At 51.6% G+C, this 8,972-nt stretch overlaps 1 protein-coding gene across 2 annotated transcripts in view; it reads left to right on the top strand.

Moving 5' to 3' along the window:
• The window catches only part of TP53INP2 (tumor protein p53 inducible nuclear protein 2), a 17,485-nt gene extending 12,623 nt beyond the window's left edge, over positions 1-4,862 (top strand). For both annotated transcript variants that reach the window (XM_057376684.1, XM_057376683.1), the window contains exon 4: positions 15-4,862. In XM_057376684.1, coding sequence (XP_057232667.1) covers positions 15-267 — 253 coding nt within the window. In that variant the 3' untranslated portion in view covers positions 268-4,862. The remainder of the gene's footprint in view (positions 1-14) is intronic.
• The last annotated feature ends 4,110 nt before the right edge of the window (positions 4,863-8,972 follow it).

Genomic DNA, 8,972 nt, shown 5'->3' with positions numbered 1-8,972 from the left:
CGCTGTCTCCGCAGGGACGAGCCGGAGCCGCGGCCGGAGCGGCCCGTGGCGCACCACGGCCGGGCGCTGGCGGTGAAGGCGGCGGCGCTGGACAAGGCGGGGCAGACGCAGCGGGCGCAGCGGGCCAAGCAGCTGGCGGAGCGGCACCGCCTGGGCCAGAAGGCGCTGCAGCGGCAGAACCGGGCCCGGCAGCGCCCGCCCCGCCGCGCCAAACAGCTCCCCGGGGCCTTCGTCCACCAGCCCTGCCAGCGCCACTGCAACTACTGACCTCGCTGCCCCGCCCGGGGCTCCGGAGCGCGGCCCCCACGGACACCGGGGACGCGGCGGCGGCTGCGCTCCACACCCCGCGGCCGCACTTCTGGCCCGCACTCCTCATCTTCCTCCTGCCGCCCTCCCCGCGCCCCTCACCGCCCACCCTCGATGCCGTCTGGGCCCAGCCCCTGGAGCCGCCGGTATGGAGGGCCGTGCCATCCCKCCCGGACAACCTGGCCGGTATTCCCGGTGAAATCACCTGCTCCCGAAATCCACCTGTTCCCGGTGAAGCCTGTTTGTCCTGATAAGCCTGTGACATCAGTGCCTTTCCTTACATGACTCCATGTACAGCCTGGCTGGGATGTCACAGAGACACCGAGCGGGAGTGACAAGAGCAATGAAGCCACAAGATTTGGGATTTTAAGGAAAATCTCATCAATGACACTAAATAATGCTTCTGCCCTGCAAAACCAGCAAACACTCCTCTCCCTCCTTGATTTCTTAGCTACATTTTTACCATGATAACCATAACCCCCCACTGCCAGTCCCCAAGGGGCTCATGATCTAAAGCGCTGGTGGAATCTCCGTGGCTGGGTCAGCCAGGCGGCTCCTGGTACCTCACGGTGTTTTTTTTTTAAATCAACCTTAAAAGGAATCTCAGGAATCAAAGCACTGTCCCAGCGCCACGCCAGAACCCTCGGCTGCCATGCCAGGAGGAGTGGCCAGCCTGGGGTGGCATCACCATGGCTGRTGGTGCCATCTGAGTGAGCTCCTTCCTCCTGGAGGCAGTCACCAGCCCCAGGCACGCCTGTATCCCTGAGGATACACCTGTAAATGTGTGTGTATATATTGCTCTCTGTACCTTTATACTCAGAAGAGGCACTGTTAAGCCAAGGAGTGTTGTCTGCCAGGTGTCAGCCCTGGAAGAGGAGAGGTGGCACAAGGTGCCAAGAGGTGGCCAAAGCACGTCGACAGTGGTGGTGAAGCGATGCTGAAGAGGAGGCTGGAGGGAAGAGGCTGAAGKAAGGACAAAGATTAACCTGGGAGCCACAGCAATGGGTCAGGATGGGGCAGGCCTGAGTGAGAGGATTGCTGTAATGGGAGCTCTAACAGAAGCATCTTCTTTCTTCACTAAAAATTGCTTCCTTTCCCATGAAGGGCCAAATTCCACCGCAAGGCAATGCTAATTTTTAATGCAAATCCCTCCCCTCTGTGTGATGGACTCCTGCCTTTGGAAGAACATGGTCCAGACTTTTCACTGGCTTCAGCACCAGCTGAGATAGTGCCAGACCCAGCAGAAATTTGCTGATTCCCCACCCATCAGCTCCCTCCTTTTAGGAACTGGTTTTGCACCCTGTGCCCTGGGAAAGAGTCCTGCTCACGGCCAGCTCACAGCCTGGATTCTCACCCTCTGAGACAAGAAATAGCCCCACAACCTCCCAGAAAAGTCTAATTTCCCAGATTCTTCCACTCACCATGTTGCATCCCTTAATATCAGCCAGGGGCCTCAGCTGAAGGAATTGTGGTGACCACAACTGCAGACAGCTGATAATTATTAATTATTTTAATGGGATTAAAAACAAAATGACCCCTCCTAGGAGCAACAGCCCCCAGCTCCGGGCTAGGGAACCTGGACCGCAGTAGCTGGATGCTGCTGCTCACCTGCAGCATTTCCCCCCTTCTCCACTGCCTCAGCATTCCCAAAATGAGAGCTGGGGAAGGAACTCCCTGCCCTTGGCATCGCCCTGCCCTCCTTGGGCCTCCCTGTGTCCTCTGTCCCTCAGCGAGCCTGGGACTACACTGCAGATCAGCCTGTCCCATCTCCAGTGTGTTCTTGGTGAAGAGACTGACATCTCCTGACTCCAGGGGAGTGTTTACATCCTTTGGCTTCCTGGGCTTCACACTAAATGCCTTTTTCCCCCTGCAGTGGTGCCTGGAGTGGACCGGGAGCAGGGCCTGTTTGGGGACACTAGCACAGGTGCTTGTGACACAGGCAGGGGCTGGGCCCGAGCTCCCGGGTGTCCGATGTGGTGCTGCCTCCCCATCCCGCTCTTCCTGCAGCGCCTGCAGGAGCTGCTCTGCGCCCCTGGGCACCAGAAAGAGGAACCACTTTCTCTCCAGCCCCAAAACCCATCATGAAGTGGAGAAGCCAAGCATTGTCCAGCCCCCAGCCCCTCCACTGCCAATTCTCCTGCACATCTGGGTTGTGCCAGTCCCTCCGGAGCACTCCAGAAATCAGAGGCTGCCAGCGAGCCCTCTGTCCCCTTGGCAGCTCCAGAGGATCCAGCTGGGGGATCCCTGTGCCTGCCCCACTGCTGGAAATGGTACCCAGGAGAAATCCCTCATGGAAACCCTCCTGTGCATCCTGCTCACTTGCTGAGAGCCAGAAGCCCTTGGCCATGTTCCTGGGGGCCGTGGCTCAGCCTGGCWCTGCCACCAGCACCCAGCTCCCTGTGCCCACTTTGAACAGGCAATGTTATTCCTCCGTCCTGGTTTTCAGAAGCAAATTCAAACTGTTTTCTTTTCCATTCTTTCCGTGCCGGTTTGAGATGTCTCTCATCACACTGTGCCCAGCCAGCACAGGATATGAAGCAGAACTGTTATCACACTTTATATCCAGAGTATGTTTATAAAGGATTAATAAATTATTAATAATGTTTTCATGAAGAGGTTAATCCAGAGCCCGAGCCTCTGGCAGAGTGCACAAACCATAGCAAAGGAGCTCCTGCAGCTCCCCTCTGTTGTTTGCACTCCTGCCATGTGTTAACACCTAATGCTCACCTGCCACCCCTGGCAAAGTGACTGTCACACCCAGTGTGACCCACCCTCCCTGGGCTGTGGCAAAGATGTGTTCAACCCGTGCTTTGCAGAAGCCCTGCAATGCTCTGCTCTTGCCCAGSAGCAAGCACACAGCCTGGCTTGGTCCCCAGCCTCCTGCCCAGTGCTGCCAGAGAAAGAAAAMCCCTTTTCMCTGAGGTTCTTTGTCTCCTCGAATCTTAAAACAAATGAAAGGTGCTTAAAAACTGAGAACTTCCTGTGTGCACCCATGTGCATGTGTAGATATTTCACACCCACCCAGCGTGGATGTTCAGTAGCTTGTTTGGGGGTGTGGGTTTGTTGGGTTTGTGAATTTTTTAGGGGGTTGTTGGTTTTTTGGTTTTTTTTTTGCACTCAGTATATGTGATGCACTGCGTGGTGCTCCCGATGGGAAGGCGCTTGTTTGCAGGGAGCTCTGGGGCTGGCCCTGCTGGGACAGCTGGGATGAATTTTGCTTTCTTTTCCATATTTGTGTAGGGGGAAACTATAGCATGGACTCAGGGACAAACCAATCTGCTAGGGTCTTGAAMAATGTCTTTTTCCCAGGTTCTCTGTTGGAATATGGGTTTGGTTCTGGAGTGCTGCAGGGGTGTAGCCTGTGGCAGCACATGGTGGTGAGAGGAGATGCAGGGAGCTCTGACACTCCTGCATGGAAAAGTTGTGGCCGTTCATGGTGGGATCACTCCTGGGCTGCAGCCCCTCTTCCTTTATTCGTGCCCTGCAAATTCACCTTTACAGCTGTTGGAATTGGCTGGTCCCTTTTCAGCCTTGCTTGTRAACAAGCAAATACGGATTTTCAGCACTGAGCCCCCGAGGGTTTGGGAAGTGCAGTAGAGCTGTGTTTTATGKCCTGACCCACCACATCACTGGGATCAGGGATACAGCCAGGATGGGGGAAGCCATCAGAATAATCACCTGGAGAAATGGTGGTGTGGGTGACTGAAAAAAATTWTGTATTTCTTGCAATGAAAGCATAAGAAAGGGAAGAATTCCCAGTGGAAAGACCTGGGCAAATCCCTGTTCAGTAAATGCCAGCCTTGCTGGGCAGTGTGGCAGTGCTGGGCTCAGACACCTGAGCTGTCTCCCAGCCCCGTACTGGAATCGCAGGCTTGGGGCAGGGGGGCACTGGGACAGACTGGAGCARTGCCCAGCGATGGCTGGAGCTCATGGAGACAGCAGACCCTCTGTGGAGGGAAGGATCTTTCCACCGCTGAGGCCCCCATGGTGCAGGGATCTTCTCCAAGCAAGATTTTAATCTCTTTGCCTTGTTCTGCTCTGGCTGCCCCTGACGCGAGGGATCAACCCCTGTAGTGTGAAAGGACGAGGAGGGGCAACCCTGCTGGAGAAGTGCCACCTCTTGGGATGCACCAGGAGCTCCCAGTGTCCCCGGCCCCCAAGGCTGCACTCACTGCACTGGGCAAGGCCAGGCTGTGGCCACAGCACCCTTAGGACCCCTGGCCGGCAGCCACGCCAAAGTCCTGGCACTGAATTCTGGCTCTGGCTTGGCACTGCAAGGCTGGGGGCTGCCAAGAGAGCAGGGGCAAAAGTCTTCCTCCCCTGTTGCTCTTAAACTTGCACTCACAAATGCGCTTTCCAAAAAAACTGCTGCAAAAGCTTGGTCTGGAAGGAAAATTGTTCTTTCTGTGGGAGGTGGCATTTCCTTCTCATTGTGGATGACAAATGCGTGGCTCATCCCAAAGATCACTGCTGTGGGAATCTTCTCTCTTTAGGCATGTTTCTAATCAATAATTTTACATTTACATCATACTCATACTTTCTTCTCTTCTGTCCAGCACTACTGGGGAGCTAAACACCCACTTAGATGTCTTACCATACCAGTAAGAAAAAAAAGAGGAAAAAATACTCCAGTGAGGTTCTAAGCTTGAGTCCCACAGCTTTGCAGTTGCCCCTCTGGATCAGTATCAATTCCATTGCCCTGCATAAAATAGAAATTGAACTTCATGCAAATTTGTTGAAAAATAAGTGAGTCTCCAAAGATCAAACATCTAATAATTAGGGAACAGTAAGAAAACRTAAGTCATGTCAAGTCAAGAGAAATGGTTCTCAGCACCTGCCAGAAGGTGCCACTGGGCTCCACTGGAATGAGTGATGGCAGTCCTTGAGTCTTCCCTGAGTGTCCAGGTGAAAACAAGAGGCCATCCCTGTCCAGCTGGTGCCATGGGGACTCTTGAGCCATTGGGGTTTGTCAGCTGCCACCACTCGCACAGGATTGATGTGCCTTCAGTTTGCTGCTCCTCCTTTGCTGCGTGCACTCACAAACAGCTGCTGGTGGCAGGAGGGATGCACCAGCACCCTCCAGRTTCTCAGAGCTTCCCCCAGGCCCTTCTCCAGCTGCCCAGGGGCCTCCTCAGCACAGCTGCTGGGACCGGAGCCTGAGGCAGGACATTCCCACGGGACTGCCATGGTCAAATCCACCAGGGACAGGAACAACCTTAAAAGGGGCTGATCCCCTCAGGGCTTGTCTTCTTCAGGATGGAAAACATCTTTCCATCTCTCAGATCTGCACCATACAAAGTCAATAATCTCCTGTTGTCCTCGTGGGCTCTGTCCTCATCCCATTCCTGTCACTGCAGTGGCTGCTATGGGTCACCTGAATGTGGCTGTAGAGCTGCAGGCAGAGTTTGAGAGGCTCTGCCTGCCTGAAGAGTGTGTCCTTTGGTGAGAGGTGTCCTCAGACTTGTTGGAGATGTCGCCCTTCCCTCACTGGGATCCCAGAGCACTCCCTGGCTGCGGGCTCTGCACTGCTGGACATGGTTGGGCAGGAGGTCYTCCTGTTCCAGGCTGTCCATCAATGCATCCTCCATCTACCTTTCTTTCTGCTTCTTGAAAACATTTGTCATTAACTAAAYGAGTAACTGTCTCCTTAGAGGAATGAGGATGATGAGGATGAGCAGCTCTGTTTAATAGCAAAGGTGGCTTTTAGGTGTGCTCATCTTTTCAGTTCTTCTGTGCAGAGTGGTGACACCCARGTGGCTCATTCTGAGCTGACACTTCCTGGGCTGGCAAGGGGGTTGCTTTTTCAACCCCATATTTTATACAGGGATACTGCCCCATRCTTCAGAGCACAAAAAGAGCTGCAAAGCTTTGACTGTTGCAGCTAAATCTGAAAATCCTTCTGCYTTCCACTCTGACCCTATTTCATTGCATGGGCAGCGGGGGGAACATTTTATTCTCTGCAAATGGAGGGGAAAACAATGCAGTAAATTCTAAGTGTAGCTTAAAAATGGGTTGCACAGGGGAGCCCAAAGTTCCTCTGCTCTTTCACATTGACCTTATGTATCCTTGCTGGGGAAGCCACGAGCAGCTGTGCCCAGTTCTCAATGAAATTTTCTCTTCAGCTTCATGCTTCAGAGAGACTGGGGATGAGGGAGTAGCACAAGGTGACACAACAAACCAGTGACATTTCCTCCTGTATCACAACTGTAGCTGTACAGAGCCACCGAGGCTGCAATATTCTATCTGTAGGTATCCACCCCAGGCATCCACTTGTAAAACTCATGCCCATGCATCGCCCACCCCCGTGCTGGACTGACTGCACATGTGCCTTCACCCTTTTTCATGGTTTGGCATCTTTTTCAAACACAATTACAGAACTTGAATAAATCACTCAACTGCAGTTACAAGTCCTATGCAAGAGGTGATCAGGATGTTAGTTTTCRCTATTTCTGTGTTTCTGTGTTGTTTTCGAAGTCACCACAGGGTTTTTCAGAGAAGTCCAACAGAATGAGTGCCCCAAAAAGCATTGAAGTTTTGGTTTGTTTTTTTTTTGTTTGTTTGTTTGTTGGGGTTTTTTTTTGTTTGTTTGTTTGTTTTTTGTTAAAAAGCATTTAGCTTCTCTTAGGCAGCTTTGAAAAGCTCAGCCTAAACCCCAGTTGCTCACCAGGGCGTGTCTGCGAGCGAGTAGGAGCAGGAGCAGGAGCAGCAGGAAGGATGAGCGCCAGGACAGATGGCCTGTTCCATGGCTGGAAAAGGTTGCCTTAAGCCTTCCCTAAAACGCACCGGAGAACATTGCTGTGCCATTCCACCCCGCGCCGTGGGCAGCCTGGTGTGGAGCCGCTCCCATCGTGGGCTCTGCTGGACGCCTTAGCCGGGGCACAGCCACCATTTGGGGATCTTGGGAAGAGGGTAAAACCAGCCCCACGTTTTCTACATCAACTATGCTGTAGGACTGAGACCTCGTCTGAAACTCGAAGCTAACAAAATCAGTCCTTTTTGTGTGTTCTGTGTTCAGTTGGTGTAAGCAGGGTTCGTAGGGAAGGCTGTCTCCTCCTCGTAGGACGTTGTGTAAACACTTGCCATATGTCGACAGACTGAAGGACATGACTGCCTGGGATACGTTGTGTAGTGTGCCTGTGTGTGTGTAACCTGGTTTTGCTTGTTAGGTTGTAATGCTGTCTCTTGACTGAAAAAAAAAAATCTAATATAAATCACAAGAAATAAAAAAWTATGTCTTTAAAATCTATTTTACGTGTATTCCTCTAAAGTCTGCASGTCAATCTGTCTGCAAAATGCTTTAGTTTTTTTAAAAAGCTTTTAAAAGTTAATCGTGTAAGAGACAAGTAACAGAAAAATGYCCCCTTTGAAGCAAGGACACACAGGAGAGGGGTTGGCACAGGCTGAGGGGTTGGAGAGGATTTTTTTCCCAATTACCAAACCCTACAACTCAGCAAATGATGACAGATCTAAAGCAGATGTTGATTGTTCTGAGAAATCCCTGATCAGCCAATCTCTGCAACATCAGCTGTTTCTCCAAGCACAGTGTGAGCTGTTCCCAGCACCCAAGAGAGGCAGAGATGTCTCCAAGGTAGTTTAGGGCTTGGAGAAGAGGAGAGGCAAAGAGCTGGGACTGCCTAGCCTGGAGAAGGTTTAGGGAGATCCCGCCCTGTGTGTGGATTCCTGAGGGAGGAGTACAGAATTCAGAACTGGAACATTCTCAAAGCAGGAGCAGGGTGAGAGGCCCAAAATTGAAGAAAAAAAAAAAAAGAAAAAAAAAAAAAAAAAAAAAAAAAAAAAAAAAAAAAAAAAAAAAAAAAAAAAAAAAAAAAAAAAAAAAAAAAAAAAAAAAAAAAAAAAAAAAAAAAAAAAAAGAAAGAAATTTCACTTAAATGTAATATGCTTTTTCACTGCAAGGGTGGTTGGCCACAGGAGCAGGTTGAGAGGCTGGGGAATCTTTGTCCTTGGAGATGCCCAAGATGAGAGGAGACACGGCCGTCAGTAGCTTTGGGCAGGGGTGGGATGGGGCTTGCCCAGCCCAGTGGCTGTGCCTGCTCCTCCAGCAGAGCCAAGCCAAGGAGTGCTCCTGGTGTTACACCCGTGACCCTCCAGCTTCTGGGAAAAAAACTCCAAGGAAATGTTAGATTGGATATTGGGAATGCAAAAAAATAGCTGGGCATGAGCTTTCATAGCTTTGGTAGACCTTCTCATGGGAAAACCAGATCTGGCAGCTGGAGACACAGCCTAGGGTTGTTTGGGATGGATGGAGCTTGGGAGGTCCAGTCTARCAYGCTGCTCAGAGCAGGGTAAATACTRAATTCAGACCATGTTGTACAGGGCTTTGTTCTCCAAAGATTGAAATTCTCCAAAGAGAGAGATCCTGCTGTTGCATCCCAGGGGGAATATTTTCTTCTGTTCAGTCAGAACCTCCTCACTTTCCATTTATCCTGGTGGTGTCCCTTTCTCCCAGCACACACCTTCATAAGGGCCCAGCTCCATCTTCTCCAGAGCATGAAAGGCTGATGAAGCCCATCTCCCTCAGTATYTCCTTTTGGCCAGGTGTTCCAGCCCCAGGTGGCCCTCTCTTGTGTCTCCTCTGCATTATCAACATCTTGTAAGTGGGTGGGAGGTGGACATCAGATGATAACATTCCAGATCCCCAAGTGCCA

Source organism: Malurus melanocephalus, unplaced genomic scaffold (assembly GCF_030028575.1).
Source record: "Malurus melanocephalus ecotype Western Australia unplaced genomic scaffold, MMel_1.1 scaffold_287, whole genome shotgun sequence".
Taxonomy (NCBI): domain Eukaryota; kingdom Metazoa; phylum Chordata; class Aves; order Passeriformes; family Maluridae; genus Malurus; species Malurus melanocephalus.
This window is presented reverse-complemented; position numbering and strand designations above follow the sequence as displayed.